The sequence below is a fragment of the Theropithecus gelada genome, chromosome 11 (genome assembly GCF_003255815.1).
Source record: "Theropithecus gelada isolate Dixy chromosome 11, Tgel_1.0, whole genome shotgun sequence".
NCBI classification, from domain to species: domain Eukaryota; kingdom Metazoa; phylum Chordata; class Mammalia; order Primates; family Cercopithecidae; genus Theropithecus; species Theropithecus gelada.
Window position 1 is genome coordinate 4386321 of NC_037679.1, and position 18723 is coordinate 4405043.

Consider the following 18723-nt stretch of genomic DNA (forward strand, 5'->3'; position numbering starts at 1 on the left):
TCCTGAGTAGCTCAGATTACAGGTGCCTGCCACCACACCCAGCTAATTTTTGTATTTTTTCCGGTAGAGACAGGGTTTCACCATGTGGGTCAGGCTGGTCTCAAACTCTTGACCTCAGGTGATCCACCCGTCTCGGCCTCCCAAAGTGCTGGGATTACAGGTGTGAGCCACCACGCCCGGCTGGGTATGAATAATTTTAAAGCTTTTGCTATACTCACCAAATTGCTACCCAGAAAGCTTATACCACCCCACACTGCCAATATGTGTTTATTCCCAGCACCTTTGCTAATATTAGCTATTAATGACTATTTTCTGTTCATTTGGATAATTAAAAGTGGTATATCAATTCTGATTTTCCTTTTATCCAAATTTAGGATTTACTTTCTGGGTTAGAGTTTATTTGTAGCTGATCACTGGGGGAAATACTGATTTGGTAAATACTCAATTTGTGAGATGATTAGAGGAAATGAGACCCTGTGGGGTCTTTCCCTTTTCCAGCCAGTTAGTTTTTCCTTCGAAGGTAATTGGCCAACCTTTTGCTCTGTGTGTATATGACAAGCAGCTATAGTGAGGTTTTGTGTAATCTGTTATTGGATGCTGAATATATTCTTAGTTGTTACAGGTTCACAATTCCTTAGAATTCAAACATCCATAAAGTGCTGAAAAAAATTTTCTGGCAATTCATTTGGTTATAAAATTTGACAGAGCTGAATTCATTTGATGTAGATATCTGACCTCAGCCAACACAAGACTATGTACATTTTTAGTGTCCTCCCCCTCATATGAATATTTATATTATCTGGCTGCAAAATATGAATGTGTTTGGGTAAGATGTGCTGTTCCAGACTTCACTGGGGATGCATTAGTAGTGGAGACAATATATACATGTAAAAGTTTTTGTTTTGTTTTTTTTTAATTCTGAAAAATTCTGAATTCTGAAACACTAGGTTTTGACATCACAGATTTTGGATAAGGTCATGTGAACTTATAGCGGTTTTTTATTTTTCTTTCATTTTTATGTTCTCGTTCCTTCTGGGCAGCAAAAACTGGTTTTGAAATCAGGCCTACTCTGGTAAGTTAAGCATGAAGTTATGACTCAAATGTGCTTTGAGCTGAAAGACAATAGGAATTTAAAAGTGGTGTCTTCTTTCATCCCCAGGACATGTGCAATCACTATAATCTGGGAACTGACAGGTCAGTGACTAGAACCAAGTTTCAGCTAAGCCATAACCAGTTGCAAACCCAGGATAATGTTGAACTGCGAGCCCTGAGGGTCTTAGGAGACCTGAACCAGTTAGACTGTGAAGCAACAGTAGTAGCGTTCCAAGATGTTATTGGAACATATTTCTACAGTTAATACTGTTTGTCCTTTATAGAGTATTAGCTGTCTAAGCCAGGCTTTTAAAATACCAAATTGGCAAAAACATTACTCTTCAGCTATATATTTTTAATGGTAAATCTAAGTTTTAAAAAATCTGTTTATTAAATGCTAAAAGTTGCAGAAATGAAAAAGCAGATCCACAATTTCATATGAGATTGCAAGTGGTCCAGATGGCCAAAACAATTCTGAAAAAGAATAAAGTCAGAGGATTCATGCGTTCTGATTTCAAAACCTAATGACAAAGCTATACTAATTGAAATAGTGTGGTCTTGGGTACAGATAGATATATAGACCAATGGAATAGAATCAAGAGTCCAGAAATAAACTCACATGTTTATGGCCCAACTGCTTTTTGGAAAGGATGCCAAATACACTCAATGAGGAAAGAAGAGTCACTTCAATAAATGATGCTGCGACAACTGGATTTCCACATGCGAAAAGAACAAAGTTCAATCCCACCTCACGTCATACACAGAAATTAACTCAAAATGGATTAACCCAAATACAAGAGCTAAATTCATGAAGAAAACATAAAAGAATAGCCGGGCATGGTGATGCATGCCTGTAATCCCAGCTACTTAGGAGGCTGAGCAGGAGAATCATTTGAACCTGGAAAGCAGAGGTTGTGGTGAGCCGAAGTCGCACCATTGCACTCCAGCCTGGGCAACAAGAGTGAAACTCCATCTCAAACAAACAAAAGAAAACATAAAGGAAAATCTTTATGACCTTGGATTTGGCAGTGGATTCTTAGATATAACATCAAAAACATATACAAAAAATTAAAAATAGATAACGGGACTTGACAAAATTAAAAATTTGGGGGCATCAAGGGATATTAAATTGACGGCAGCTTCAGAATGGGAGAAATATTTGGGAATCAGGTATCTGATAAGTCTTTTTTTTTTTCCTCAAAAACTGTTTATTATACAGGTGAATTTTGATAGTCATGATGGGCTTATCGGTAGGATTTCTGGTAGCGAGCACGGGCACCAGGGCCTCCAAACTTTTTGGACTCGCAGCGACGGGGATCAGCCACCAGCAGGGTCCGGTCATACTGGATGAGGATGTCTTTGATCTCCTTCTTGGAAGCCTCATCCACATATTTCTGGTAATAGGCTACCAGGGCTTTGGAGATGGACTGACGGATAGCATAAATCTGGGCCACGTGACCACCACCCTTCACACGGACACGGATGTCCACACCAGCAAATCGCTCCTTGCCGAGAAGCAGAACTGGCTCCAGCAGCTTGTATTGTAGCGTGCGCGGCTCAATCATCTCCAGGGGCCGCCCGTTCACCTTGATGAGACCATTGCGGCATTTGCAGTGCGCCACAGCTGTGGCTGTCTTCTTGCGTACGAAGACCTGCACCGACTGCAGCGGGCCCTTGGACGGCATGGCTGCGAGCGTGGACGAGAGAACCTAACCGCGCGGCGCTGCAACCGGAAAAGGCCTGATAAGTCTTTAATGTCCAGAATATATAAATAACTCCTGAGCACAACAAAAAGACAGACTCAGTTGGAAAATGGGCAAAGGACTTGAGCATTTTTGACGTTTTTCCAAAGAATATGTACAGATATCTAATAGCACATGAGGGAATGCTCAACAGCATTCACCATTAGGGAAGTGAAAATCAAAACCACAATACCACTTTACACCTACCGGGATGGCTGCTATTTTTTTTAAAATCAAATAAGAACACACAAAATAATAAGTGTTGGTGAGTATGTAGAGAAATTAGAACCCTCATACATTGCTGATGGAACTGTAAAATGGTGCAGGCATTGTGAAAACAATTTGGCAATTCCTTAAAAAGCAAACATAATTATCGTACGATCCACAATTCCAAATCCTAGATATACACCCAAAAGAATTGAAAACAGGGACTCAGATACTTGTATAACAGTACCCGTTGGAGCATCATTCACAATAGCCAAAAGGTGGAAACAATCTCGGTGTCCATCTACAGATGAATGGGGTAAACACAGTGTAGTATATCTGTACAATGAAATACTATTCCGTCATAAAAAGGAACAAAGTTCTGATATATGCTACAACTTAGATATACCTTGAAAACATTATACTAAGTGAAGTAAGCCAGAAACAAAAGGACAAATATTGTATAACTCTGTTTATATGAAATATATTAAATAGGCAAATTCATAGAGATAGAAAAAAGATTAGAGATAACTAGGGACGGGGGAAAAGGAGTAGGAGAAATGGGGAATTCATGCTTAATGGTTAGAGTTTCTGGGGTGATCAGAAATGTTTTAGAAATAGTGGTGATGGCTGTGCAACATTGTGAATGTAATTATTGCCACTAAATTATGTGTTTAAAATGGCTAAAGGGGCAAACTTTATGCTTATATGTTATGTTACTGCAATAAATATTTTTTAAGATGGTAAGAGAACTAATGAATTAACGGTGAATCTGGTAGGTTTGCAGTGTACATCGAGTTTTTCTATAAAAGCATTAGGTTAAAGCATTAAGCAGTTGTGTGTGAGAATCAATAATGTGATAGTTGTTTCCAGCTCTTCCAAAGGACGCATGTTTAACTTCTAGATGTATTTTTAGAGCCGTACTGTTGGGGCAGAAGAGGCTTGTGGGAATAGGGGAAGAGTTCATAAGCTGAGCTGAAACAACACCAAACATGGAAATGTTACAAGGTGGAGAAATTGTGCTTACTGAAACTCTTCTCAGAAATATTGCTGTTTGTGGATGATAGAAATCTTCAGAGTTGTCACTAAAGGTAGAGGTAGGAGGGTGAGAAGCGTCAAGAACTCACTGAATTGTCCATTCCCCCTTTTGTTCTGCTGTGGAATGTTTTGTGCTGCTGGTAAGAACATGTTCCTATTTGGTGAGTTGCTGGAACAGTGAGCAGTGGGCAGAATGAAGGGGAGGCTCCTTTTTTATAAATATTGTCCAAATATTTGATGAGTATTTGGTCTTGAAAGGAAACTATGTTATTAGTCTGCTTTGTGTGTGTGTCACAGTATAGTGCAATGCAATATGGTTCTGGAAATAGAAGCACTCTCTTATTATCTAAGCAATTACATTTTGAGGAATTGAAGAGCACTAGTAACTGTACTGGAGTGACAAATTTATAATTAATTTCATCATTTGTTTATTTTCTCATTTATTGAGCATCTATTATATGCAAGGTATTGTTTCAGGTTCTCGGAATATAGAGTTGAATAAGACAATGGCTTGCCCTTTAGGAGCTCATGGACTAGTGGAGAAGAAAAACAATGACCATACAGTGTGATAAGAAGGATCAACACCTATCTTTTCCCCAGATTTTATCTTCTGTAGTGGTGGGCAATTGTCAAAAAGTAACCATGTGATAATTTTGAATTCTGTTCAATGTGAGCTGCAAATTTTGCTTATAAAACTCACTCTTTAAAAAAAAAAAAAAAAAAAAAAACAACCTTTTTCCTATAACTGGATGTCCTGTAACCAGATGTCCAACTGAAAAAATACTGTAGTTTAGTTTAGTTTAGTTTTTTGAGACAGCGTCTCTGTCGCCAGGCTGGAGTGCAGTGGCACGATCTCAGCTCACTGTAAGCTCCACCTCCTGGGTTCACACCATTCTCCTGCCTCAGCCTGCTGAGTAGCTGGGACTACAGGTGTCCACCACCGTGCCTGGCTAATTTTTGTTTGTTTGTTTGTTTGTTTGTATTTCTAGTAGAGATGGGGTTTTACCATGTTAGCCAGGATGGTCTCGATCTCCTGACCTTGTGATCCACCCATCTCGGCCTCCCAAAGTGCTGGAATTACAGGCGTGAGCTACTGCACCCGACCAGAATACTGTATTTTAATAGCCGATAATGCAATGCTTGAGTTTTTGGCTCCACCTATAATAATATGGCAGGTTTTACTAGACATCCAAATTAGTGCTATAGGAGCATGAAGTGGAGGCAAGTAACTTAACCTGGCACATAAGCAGTAACATTGAAATAAAAATTTGAAGAAAGAGTAACACGGGATATGGGAGTATGCATTCCAGATAGGTAGAAAATACTTAAGATGAGGTTGAAATTAAGAAGGTTATAATTTAGTGACTTACCAAAATACTGGTTTTGAAGGAAAGAGAAAGGTTAAGAATGGCTCCCCCTTTTGGATTGGGGAATTGAACTGATGATAATACATTATTCAAGAAGGGTAGCACAGCGAAGGGGAACCTTTGAGGAAAAGCAGTTTTTACTGGAATGCAGAGAGAATATTTATTAATTTTCTAAATTGCCAAATGTATAGTACTGGACCCTGGCCATGAGTAAAAAAATGTTCTGACCCTGACAAAGTTTACATATTCATGAATGACTTTTTTTTCCTTCTTTTTTTAAGAAACAGTAGCCGAAGTGGGAATAATTGTAGAAATATCTTTGTTGAGAAGCAGGCTAGGTGCAGGGAGGGAGGGAAAACTTCTGCCTTGAGATAGATGGGAAAGACAGAGAACTGTAACAAAAACTATGAATTCGAATTTGGAATTTGCATTCTAGAAATGATTAGAAGAGACGGCCACTTTTTTTGTTGATGTAAATATTAAGTCATTGAGTTTACTTGCCAATAACAAACTGGGGTAAGAGACTGATCCATCCAGATTCAGATACTTCCTGATTGACATTTCTTTTCATTAGAAACAAGTAACCAACATTGCCCAGAACGTTGTAGTTATTCAAAAATGTTTGCTGAATTAATGTTATCCCCTTCTATGCTTAAATTTATTTTAATATTTTAAAAGGGGAAGAACAGGGATTGTCAAGGTGGAAGTCAGAAGGAAAAATTGGTGCCTAATGAGGCAAAGGATGGTAAAACGTATTAAATATTGAAGTGAAAAATAGTGATAGCCAGTATTTATATAGTACTTAAGAGTCTTCAAGTCAGTTTCATATATATGTCAGTTAGCTTATTCTCCACAGTGACCTTCTGATGTAGGCATTATAATCTGCATTTTATTGCTGAGGAAACAGACTTAGTGTTAAGTGATGTGCCTGAGCCTCAGGGATAGACCATGTAGCACTCTTAGGATTCAAGTCCATTGTCCTGTGTAGCAATACACAGCCAGCATGCTCTTGAAAGCGACGCTTCTGTCTTTGTGTTTTATGTTTTATTACTAACATTCTTTGCATTAATAATGACTGAGTGGCTCTATTTTAAAATCTTGTTGTAATATCACAAGGCCTATACTCTACAAGCCTACAACCTCTTGCTAATATAGGAAGTAGAATTTCTCTCACCTCATTGTTTACCAAAATATAGCAAATCCTGTTAAAATGAGACCAGAGAGAGATTGGAACCCCTTAGAACAATTATGACTACCAGAGAATGATGCAGGAGGAGCAGGTGGGCAGGAATAGACTCAGCTGAAGTGATGTGGGGAGTGAGACTGGACAGGCCCAGCAATCTGGAAAGCACAAAGTGACGAGAAATGGTGGGCCCTGTATGTGGTTGCTTTTACTCTCTTTTTTTATTTGTTTATTTTGTTTTGTTTTTGAGATAGAGTCTTACTCGGTTGCCCAGGCTGGAGTGCAGGGGTGCAGGGGCCCAATTTTGGCTCACTGCAACCTCTGCTTCCTGGGTCAAGCAATTATCCTGCCTCAGCCTCCAGAGTAGCTAGCATTACAGGCATGTACCACCACGGCTGGCTAATTTTTTTATTTTTAATAGAAATGGGGTTTCACCACTTTAGCCAGGCTGGTGTCGAACTTCTTACCTCAAGTGATCCGTCCACCTGGCTTCCCAAAGTGCTGTGATTACAGGTGCTTTTAAAATTTATTTTTATATTTATTTTTATTTTTTGAAACAGAGTCTCTGTCACTCAGGAGGCTGGAGTGCAGTGGCGCGGTCTCAGCTCACTGCAACCTCCGCCTCCTGGTTCAAGTGATTCTTGTGCCTCAGCCTCCTGAGTAGCTGGGATTACAGGCATGCGCCACCATGCCCAGCTAATTTTTGCATTTTTTGTAGAGACAGGGTTTCACTACATTGCCCAGGCTGGTCTCGAACTCCTGGTTTCAGGTGATCCAGCCATGTGGTTCCTTTTAGAATAATGACTGGTGAGTGCTGGCATTCAGGTCAAATATCAGATGTATGCTGAGATCCGGTTTTCAGAAGTAGCTATCAAATGGAAGAAGAGTTTCAGGTACAAGACAGTGTGGCAGATCTCTAGACATCCTGCCCAATCTGGATATGTGAACATATCCTCATTCACAAGGTGATACGGGCCATTCCTTTGACATTTCTTTAGTTGTGTACATTGACTAGATCACAGAATTCCTGAGGTTAGATTCTGTACCCTCCTTATCTTCGTATCTGTACTTATATCATCTAGCTCAATCCCTGGCACACGAATGTCTTTAGCCACTTGCCAGAATATTCTATCTGTTTACCCTGTGGAGCTTTCCCATTAGTTCTAATTGTGAATGCTATATAAATAAGTTTCACTACATTGTTTTTTTCTTTTTTTTCTTTTTTCCAAATTGTATTAGTCTGTTATATCTCTATCTGGCTATATTGAAGCAGTTATTTGCTGATTTTTAAAATTTATACATACAATACTATTTTAATTTCTTATCAACTTATATCTAACATCAGGAGTTCCTTGGATTATTCACAGCAGCTCAGGAGACAAATTAATGTATTTTAAAGGATGTGCAATTTTGGAATCAGACAGGTTTAGATTCCCATTGTGTCACTTTGCGTGGTTAACTTCATTTAGCTAATAACCTTAATTATTCTTCATCTGTGAAAACAGGGACAAAAATAGGATTAAATAAAATAAGATATTTAGAAGTACCAGGCACAAAATACTAGGTACATTTCTGTTTACATTTCTTCATATCATTGAGTCTGTTACATGAACTTAATTTGTATTTATATAGTGCTTTTTTTTTTTTTTACGACATGCTTGTGAATTGTCATTTGTATCTTTGCCCAACTTTGTGAGATAACCAGGGAAAGTAATGTTATCACTAGCTTTAGATAAATAAACTTGAGAATAAGCATTGCCAGGGATCATGCAGCTAAGAAATTACAGAATCAGAACTTGATCCCAATCAATCCCCTTAGTCTATACCCAGTGCCCTTTGTGCCAGGCCCTGGTATACTTTTACTTGCTCTCTCTATATATATTCACTATCTCTCTGATAATTTTAATGGCAACCAATCCCCATAACATGAGTTGTTGGACCCAGCCACCTGCCATGCTTAGTGCTAAGTTGGATAAATTGTGGATGCCTAATTCTGATTATCTTTATTCCTAGGGCACTACATATTAGGTATTTGGGGTTTTAATCATGAGTTTCCTGAGATCATTTTGTGTTTTCTCATAGATAATGGATTGTCTAAGTTATAAAATTGTAGACTATGGCTCTTTTTATTGGCCAGTTTATGTAAGTCTCAAACAACTTTGCTGTATAGATTTTCTCTTTATTTTGCAATTGGGACAATGGATGTTAGTTATTCCATTTCTAATTGGTAGACAAGTAATCATGTGAACTGCAACTTTCTGCTGAGGCTTCCAGTGTTGTGTTATTAATATGACTGGGCCTCTAGAAATTTCTTTTGGGCCCTTCATTTTGGACTATCAAGTAAGTCAGAAGTGGTACCACCAAGGACTTTATTGCTTCAATTTCACTGTACTAATTGCATTGATAGAAATTTTTAAAGTATGCTCTTTATTTTTTCACTAAGTGTTAATGTAATTAATTCTATTGAAGTTAGGAAAGGTAGCTATTTAGTGTGTTTTGTTTTTGACCCAAATCATCAATTATTCAATGTTTACCTATAGTAATCCAGTTGATAGTATTCTTACAGTACTTCATAAATCTGTCTAGTGTGGCACTTAGAAATGACACTAAAATGAACATTAATTATGTCTCAGGTTTCTTTCTTCAAGAAAACGGAACCTTGTCTGGTTCTTTTTGGCTTCCCTAGGGCCTTACAACAGTATCTGCAAAAATATAAAGTAGATTTTGATGTTTGTTGAACCTGATTTTGAACTGCACTTTCATTGTGCATCCATGCAAAATCCCACTAACATATCAAGACCAAAGTTTTTGTCATATTAGAATAACTAGTTTTTAGTTTTCTAGTCAGCCTTTTGATGAACAGATAACATAGAGGTCCCGAATACTGTTGTTCCAAGTGCCGAAATTAAATGAACTAATCATGATGCCACTGAAGATAGTACTTGTGCTGTATAAGGCTGAGGCATAGTGACAGTACTAAAAATACATTTCAACATATTACGTTAAGAAAAACATGATTTATATAAGGAAAGAAATGAAATTAACATATTTGCCTTTTTAGACTTTTGTCCTGATTCTGCTCATTTTAATACAGGCCCTCAGAGTCACCTTGATTTTGACTATTTTATTTTTGCTGAGAAATTAACTTTTTCAGTTGTGTTAGATTACCATAAATGAGAATATCAAACAGTAACTAGAGCCCCTCAGTAGTGGGAGTATAATTATCGTAGTGGCCTCATAAATCATTTGCTTCCCAGCACTCTATCAGGTCATGAGAGCAATAGCTGTGGCTTTGTTCTACCTAGATGATGTTTCAATAAAGCCATTTCTGTTTTTATTCACTCAGATTCACAGTTTTTTCTTTGTATTGACATTAACCAGTGAATCTATTTGTTTCCATTACCAGCAGAATAACTAAAACTATAAATAGTTCTAATTTCTTTCACAAATCCATAGATACCGTTTATTGGGTAGAACATCTGGGTAATCTTGTTTCTCCTCTGTCTTTAGGCAAAGTGTATACTTTCTTAAGCTTGTCCTTTCATTTAGAAAAAAGAAAAAAAAATCAACTTTAGCAGCTCTGTATGTTGACCTTAGATAACAGATAAATTGGGCATCTAATCATCTAGGAATCTAGATAAGGTGCCAAGTCACTCCATCAGATTTATAATACTGGTGTAAAAAAAAAAAAAAACCAACCCACAGTATTATGTTTCCTTGTTTGCTGGTTCTGCCAAAAACCAAAATATCATAAATACCATGGATATAATTTCTTTAACATCTGTCTTAATACTATAAAAAGATTAGGTCTTTTCTTCCAAATGTAAAGCAAGCTGCCCAACACCAACTTAGAACACACTTATCATAGCCTAGCATATAAGCACATTTTAGCAAGTTTTAAAGATGGTCTGTAGGAGTGTAATTATCTTGGACAACTGTTATACTAGAATAACCAGTTTAGTATGTTACAACTCTCTTGGTGTAACAGACTATGCAGTGATTACTATAACCCTCCAGGAGTTCTCAGAGGCAAGCACCTTAATTTTGGCAATGGTTGCAGCTCTTCAAGCCTTTGCTCATCTCATCTGTTTTCTGTTTCTGCTTTGGTTCACATATAGGGTGTCCTCTAATGAACTCAGTTTTTCAGAAGAGTTAGAATCACTTGATTGTACTGTCATTTCTACTGGCATTTCTTTTCAGTTCTTAAGTATACAAAGATGTGAGGTATTTTTTCCCCCAGATTCTGTGTGAACCTAAAATTGAATCCAGGCCAGGAACAGTGACTCTCATCTGTAATCCCAGCACTTTGGGAGGCCGAGGCAGGCAGATAATGAGGTCAGGAGTTCAAGACCAGCCTGGCCAATATGGTGAAACCCCTTCTCTACTAAAAATACAAAAAAAACTAGCCAGGTGTGGTGGCACGCACCTGTAGTCCCAGCTACTTGGGAGGCTAAGGCAGGAGAATTGCTTAAACCCGGGAGGTGGAGGTTGCAGTGAGCTCAGATTGTGCCACTGCACTCCAGCCTGGGCAATAGAGGAAGACTCCATCTTAAAAAAAAAAAAAAATGAATCCAAATATTAGATTTCTTAGTGAGGTGCCAAACTTAAGTGTTTGGTAACTGAATTGGCTGAATTATTGACTGATACTTTGGTTTTGTAAACAATCACGTAGAGATCTCTTTTGATTCTGCCCTATATGTATGTTGAGATTTCTTCTTTTGGGTCACTGAATTTTTCTAGATCAGTAGGAACCCAGCCTTCTCTTCTGTAAAAGCTTTTAATGGATTAAGGGAAAATATAGTATGCATTTTTAAAAGTCACTACAAAGCCAAGATAAATCACACACAATAAAATTAAAAGCATTATGTATTTTTTCTTCTTGAGACAGAATCTTACTCTGTCACCAAGGCTAGAGTGCAGCAGCATGATCACAGCTCACTGCAGCCTCAACCTCCCAGGCTCAAGCAATCTTCCCACCTCAGCCTCCTGAGTAGCTGGGACTACAGGTGCAAACCAGCACGCCCGGCTAATAAAGAAGGTTTTTGTAAAGATGTCTCACCACATTGCCCAGGCTGGTCTCAAACTCCTGGGCTTAAGCACTCCTCCTGCCTTGGCATCCAAAGTGCTAGGTTTACAAGTGTGAGTCATCATGCCCAGCCAAAAGTAATTTTTTATAGTTTTATACTTATTCCATACTCAAACTCTCCAGTTTTGAAAAATAAGTCCTTTATAGCTGGTTTGTCCAAGTTAGGATCCAATTGAGGACCCTGTATTGCTAGTGGTTATGTCCTTTAGAGCTCTTTAAATTTGATCTCCCTTGTTAATGTCATTGACTTGTTAAAGAGGCTGAACCTATTGATAAATGAGAATATTTATTTAAACTTAAACATTAAATCTTTTAGTTTACTTAAATATTTAAGAATATCTCTTTACATTTATTCAGAACATTGTTACATAGCAAAAATTCTATTCAAATTTTTCCACGTTTAAAAAAAAAAAAGTTATTTACATCTTGTTGGTTTAAACCAGGATCCAGTCCAGAACCACATGCTGCAAATGATTGTTAACCTGGAACAATTTGTTTTATTCATGTCAGTAACTTGTTGACAAGATGGAACTATAGCATCTTGCAGAATGACCTCCCTTCTGGATTTGGTTCTCTATCCCTCTAACACTGCACTTGTCCAATATGGTAGCCGCTAATCACAAATGGCTATTGGGCTTTTGAAATGTGCCTAGTCTGAACTGAGATGTGCTGTGAGTATGAAATAGACACTGGATTTCTAGACTTAATACAAAAAAGGTAAAATATTTTATGAATAGTTTTTTACATTGATTACATGTTCAAATGATAATTAGGGTAGTATGGGTTAAATTATGTTATTAAAATTAATTTCACCTGTTTCTTTTTTTTTTTTTTAAATGTATCTCCAAGTAAATTCTATCTGGCTCCCATTATATTTCTATCAGATTTAAAATAGCCAGGCATGGGAGCTCATGCCTGTCATCTCAGCACTTTGAGAGGCTGAGACAGGAGGATCGCTTGAGGCCAGGAGTTCGAGACTGATTAGCCTGGGTAACATAGGGATACCCCAACTCTACCAAAAAAAAAAGTTTTTTAATGTTTTTAAATTAGCCAGGCATGGTAATACACACCTGTGGTCTCAGCTACTTGGGAGACTGAGGTGGGAGGATCACTTGAGCCCAGGAGGTCGAGGCTGCAGTGAGCTGTGATTGTGCCACATACTCCAGCCTGGGTGACAGAGTGAGACCTTGTCTCAAAAAAATAAGAAAGAAAAAATTGCTACCCACCAAGGGACTCCACAGCAGTACCCTGACGTGTAATAGCACAAAGAACATCAGTATACTAAAGGGTTCCTTAGCTAGACTTTTGTAACATTTGGTTGCTGTGTACCAGCTAAATAATTTTCAGTGGTAGACCTTGCCTAGAGAATTTTAAGACCTAGTGTTCTACAATCCTGGCATCGTCTGGTAGATCCAATAGATGAAACAGCTGCTACAGATTTTTAAATATCTCTGATAGCTGAAAGGGTTAAATAATATAAACCTGTCAATGCGCTACAAATGCTAATAACCCGGTGCTGCTGATTTAAAATTAAAGGACTATGTGAGCCAGTGCAAGTTCGTGCTTCATTTGTTTATATATTCATTCATTTGTTTTTAGTGTTGGAAAACCTTGGACAGACAATTATCCCCGATTTGGGATCACTGGAAAGTCAGAATGATTTTCGAACCCCGGAGTTTGTGAGTACTACTCCTTTATCTTAAATTTGTATTTGCTAGCTAAGAGATTTTTCACAAAAAATTTTACAAAAAACTTTCTCATAAAAGTTTTTTTATGAATGCATTCCTTCAGTGGCTATAGATCCTGCATAGATCTTATGGCAGGGACTGTGCGTTCAGAGCTCTGGTGTCTCTCGGGAATAGGTTGCTAAACTTGATTGTCTCAGCATCATGCTCTATAGGTTTGTTCTTCATATTGTTCATGTAATTTTAAATGGGAATTCATTTTGTAATAAAATAGCATCTTGTTTCTGAAACTCCTGTTCCATTCATTGATACCATTGCTATCAGTATCTGTTGTTAGTAACTCTGGAAAGCAGTCTCTAAGCATATACAAGTACATTGACCAGGGCCAGTCACTGGTAGCGAACATAGTCTACTTTCCCTTTCATCCTGGAGCTTTCAGTGATACAACCTACATGTATCTCGTAGGGCTAGGAATATTCTGTTGGTTGTTTCTACCAGGAAGGGAGTTAAATGCTCCCACTAAATTGGACTGATTAAAGATTAGCCATGGTTCCTACCCTTAAGGAATTAAAAATCTTATTAGATGCTACTGTGATTTTATTAATGCCTTGTTTAAAGAAAATTAAGCACATAGGATGCCTTGTGCAAAATATCCTTACTACTGAATAGATTTTTACATTAGGCTCATTTGGAGGGGGGGGATGGGAACAATTGTTTCTGTGACTCATGTACCATATTATTGCACCAGATGTGTAGGAGAAACATGCCAGGTATCCACTTACATTTCCTGATTTTTGTCCCTGTTGCAAATGGCCTACCACTTCAGGAATGCATAAATCTTTTTTTATTTGTTTTCAAAGTGTGATATACAATCACCACTCCAGTAATTGGCAGAGCACGATTGTATTATTGATAAAGACCCGAAAAAACCTCATTATGTGCTTTTTCTGTTCTTGCTCACTCTTTATGGATTGCCTAGTCAATTCAACCAAGAGTAAAGAAACCAGAGTGCTCTGGACTGAAAAGGGATGGCACATAAAACTGTATCCACAATGCCGTTTTATTTCAAAGTGTGGGACTCCTGTGGTGTACTAGCAGATTGCCTACTGTGAAAATCACCTGGATATAATAGAAAGACATAGTATTCAACGACTTTCCTATTATATTCAATAAGATTTCTGGTAAAGGGAAACTGTGAATGCCCACCAATATTCCTGCATCTTAAAGTAGCAGAGCAATTTTGTGGTTTTTCTGACTTTTGCAGTTAGAGACCGAAAGCAGAATTGACACAGACATTTCACATTTGAGTATAATACTGGTAGACACTCATGAAGCTGCCTTTTTTTGTTGTTTTGTTTTTGTCTCCTTTTGTTGATACTCTTAAAGCAACATATCTAATCTAAAAAAAAATGTGTGCAACAAGGTGTTGGTGCACCTGGTAAACCTATACATGGTTCACACCAATTTCCTATGTGAAAATAAAAGTATTTTCCTCAGGAACAACCTTGAGTGTATTGCAGTGTTGCAGAGCGGCAAGTCTCTGCTGTGTTGTTGCCACAGATGAGGCAGATACACCGATAATCTTCCTCCACCTTCAGCATTAACTTCTTGAGTACCACATTTTCCTTTTCAAAGTGGAAGAAGACAGCTAGTCTAAGCTAGAACGACCAAGGGTGGAACTCCAGGCTCACAGAATACATTTACCTTATTGAAAGACTTGTTTTCTTCTTAGGCTAAATCCCCACTTTTTTATTTTTCACTCTCATGCTTACAGAATTACCGTTGAGTCATATTGTTAGACTGCAGTGATGGCATTGGAAACTGTTAATCACATAGTCCTGTATGTGTGGTTGATACCAGATTTCTATATCCTGGCTATTATCTTTCTCTAGTTATGGGTTCATAACATGTTCAGGAGAGAATCTGGGATTTTCTTGTGCTGCATAGCTTTTCACACATCTGATGCTCATTAAGGCCACTTCTTTGTGTAACTGCTTGTGTTTTCTCCTTAGCATCAGCTTAACCAGCATACTCCCAGTTCCACAGTAAACATAAACTGCTGTCTCCATGGTAAACAAACAGAAGGTGTAGAAGTGGTACCTTGAGAATAGGGTGCCCAGGGGAATCAAGCATTATATTTAAGGTCAGCTCTTTTTGTAGACAGAAGCTTACAGCGTCAATGAAAATGGGTGGCTCCCCTTGTATAGGCAGGCAAATGCCAGGAAAAAATCAGGTAAGTTGATTCAAGCCATATTTTGAAATCAGAAATGGGTGTCACAGTACACACCTGGGAGCAGAAAGAATCCAAAGGCAAAGCAAAATTGAAAAAAGACTGAAAAGAGGAATAAAAGGAGCTGAAAAATCAATATTCTATTTTTCTCCATCTGGCATTTTGGAAGGTCCAACTGCAGTTTGCGGAGTTGAACCGAAATAAAGCAAAGCCTAGTTCATGTTTACTTGGGCCTTATCCTCAAATAGTTCAGATTTTAGAAGGATCAAGAGCCTAGTGTTTTTATACAATGGGGTGTATTTATAGAGTTTGGCTAACAGGGAGACTAAAATGCTTATCATTATTAGTTCATTTCCTTCAGAATTTATGTTTTTCTTTCCTTTGAAACGAGGCCTGAGAGAACATTGGCAGTTGAATAGTCTTGGTCGCTGGCATCATAAGCACATTCAAGTTTTCCTTCACAGCTCAGGTATCTCTAATGTGACTAGTTGGGTAAAGCCAGCACTGCTGTATATATAGGGTGCGTAAATCACAGTGAAATAAATGCTGCTGTGAACCTCCCACATGGCCTGGAGGCCACAGCCTACCTTGCTCTTGGCACATCTTCACTGGCTTCTTCTCTCGCTTGCTGCAGAGTTTGTCCATTGATTACCTGTCACCTACATATTTGTGTTGTCTTCTCCAGCTCCTGCTCCAATTTGCAGACTGAGGCAAATAAGTTTAGCCAAACTATGCAAAAATGGTGAGTGGTAAACAGAGATGTGAACATAAGGTGCGTGTGTTCTTGCTACCCCAAAGCTTATGAGGAGCTGGGAATGTGTTGAAACTAGAAACTGACATAGACACACTCCAAGGTAAGGTGGGTGTGTGGGTGAGAGTCCAGGTAAAAGGGACCCGGCAAATACTAGCATTAGAAAGTAATTGATGATCTTGCTGTGGTGGGAAACTGTCTCAATCCTGGTTTAGTTTTTTGTTTAAGCACAATGAAATCTGTTTGATAACTTGTTTCATTAACATTTTATCATGAACATTTTCCCACACTGTTTTGTTTTTTCCAACATTGTTACTGTCTCTGACATTATTTGTTCAATATATTGATAAGCATAACTCATCCATTGTTACCTTGAAAGCAGTTAGTTCAAGGAAGATGTAGTCAGGAAAATGGTGGCATAGCCAGATGTTCTGGAACTATGTGAATGGTGACTATCATTTGGGTACATGGAAGAAAATAGATTAGGTCTGTGATTACTCTGGGGAAGGGAATCGATTAAAGTGAGGCTGGTAACTGAGTACCAGAGACTCAGATAACCTTGTAGAGTTCAGTCTTAAAAGTAGAGAGTGCAGAAATAGGCCATGTGATTCAAACTGAGGATGGGGAGGTGTCCACATGGTGATGGAGCAGATAAATGTTGTTCTGCAACGTAGTTGCATGCAGGATATCCCACACTTCCCCCCAGTTTGCCCAATCCCAGGTCTGGTTAAGAGCAAAGGAGATCTAAGGGGCAGTCATGGCGGGCCCGTTAGACCCCAGGTTGATTCCAAGCCCCAAGGAGTTGAAAAAAAATAACTGGAGATGTAGGGGGAGCAGTAATGGTCAAGGCTATTTCTAGAAACCCTGACTCAGCTGACACTGACCCAGGAACTGAGATGGGCCAGTTGCCTGAGTACACATGGGCTGAGGGATGGGGTGTGGGAAAAGATTCTGATCTAGCAGTGGTGAATCTGCTTGCAGCAAGCAAAGATACTGCCATGGATAGAAATCAGGTTGTGGTCAACATGAAAACACAAGGAAGAAAAGAGAAAGCCAAGGAATTATGTTTTATGATCTGAGACTGACTAGTAATACCCCCATTTTCCAGCCTTTCTAGAACTCAAGGTTTATATATAACCCTACTGACTTTTGAGAAGCTGGAAGATTCCCACTGCCTCTGATCTCATGCCAACCGAGGATGTTTTTCATTGCTTAGTCTCTACGAAATTTGGAATAAGTAATAAGAATTTGGGATGGCAAAAGAGTATTAGGTTTATAATAGGATAAATTAGGGAAGATGATGAGCAACCACAGGATTTAGAAAGGCTAAATAGAAAAATAGACTCAGGAAGATGAAGATTAAAGGAGAACAAATATATGTCCCATTAATTAAGCATCATAGATACACAGAGAGAAGGAAGTCTGAAGAGTAATTATCCCCCTTTGAGATTTTGTGTAACTGACTCTTTGAGGGAAGATACTACTTTATAGAAAAATATTTTTGATTCCCTGAAATTCAGTTTGATTATCTTCAACCATATGAAAACACATGTGATCCCAAGGAAGAGTTAAAATACTAGTTTACTAAAATATTCATTCGATATCTACTATTTTAGGTGAAGAAACAGAAAAAAACATCCCTGCACTTGTGGAGCTAACATTTTGATGGGGGAGACATAAAACACAAAATAAACGTGAGATAATCCTTTAGAGAAAAAGTAGGGATTATGTGTGTGTATGTGGAGTGGGGGGTGACAGTTTTAAGTAGGGTGTTTAGGGAATATCTCACTGAGAAGTTGCCAAGTGAAAAAACCTCAAGGTGCTGCTGGAGCAGGCGCTTTGGAAATCTGGAGGAAGAGCTTTCCCAGCAGAAGGAGTAGCATAAGCAGAGGCCTCAAGGTAGGAGAGTTGGTTAGATACATTTAAGGAAATGGAAGAACACTGTGGCTGGAGTAGAAAGATCAAGAGAATAATAGATATGAGGACTTCATAGGCATTGTAAAGACTTTGGTTTTACTCTGAGTTGGGAAGTCATTTGAGGGTGAGCCTTTGGAGAGTAAACTGGCAGATTTTGAGCAGAGGAGCAACCTGAACTGACGTGTTTTCATAGGATCCCTTGGACTGTCCTGAGAATAGATTATGGAGGAGCACAGCAGGGGCAGAGAGACCTATTAGACTATCTCAGGTATCCAAGGGAGAGATGGTGGTGGGTTGGTCCTGAGTGTTATTATGGTGGTAGAGGGACATACTCAAATTCTGAATACATTCTGAGGGTAGAAGCAATAGAATTTGTTGATAGATCAAATGTGAGAAAGAGCAATCAAGGAATGACTCCAAGGTTTTGA

General features: G+C 38.5%; 2 protein-coding genes across 6 annotated transcripts in view; one reads left to right on the forward strand and one right to left on the reverse strand.

The window, feature by feature from the left end:
• ANO6 (anoctamin 6) overlaps positions 1-18723 on the forward strand; it is a 224412-nt gene that overhangs the window by 79941 nt on the left and 125748 nt on the right. For 3 of the 4 annotated variants that reach the window (XM_025403747.1, XM_025403743.1, XM_025403746.1), the window contains one exon: positions 13312-13391. In XM_025403747.1, the coding sequence (XP_025259532.1) occupies positions 13312-13391 (80 nt within the window). Of the gene's footprint in view, positions 1-4010; positions 4217-13311; positions 13392-18723 lie in introns of those variants that run through there. The other variant, XM_025403745.1, reaches the window with a different exon arrangement.
• Positions 2279-2833, reverse strand: LOC112635548 (40S ribosomal protein S16-like). Of its 2 annotated transcripts, XM_025403749.1 has the most exons (2): positions 2679-2833; positions 2287-2627 (listed from the first exon to the last, which is right to left on the reverse strand). In XM_025403749.1, exons 1-2 carry the CDS (start codon positions 2775-2777, stop codon positions 2337-2339), a joined length of 390 nt encoding a protein of 129 aa, XP_025259534.1. In that variant the 5' UTR covers positions 2778-2833; the 3' UTR covers positions 2287-2336. The 2 variants fall into 2 exon arrangements, with proteins under 2 accessions (XP_025259533.1, XP_025259534.1); XM_025403748.1 differs by having other exon boundaries at positions 2279-2833.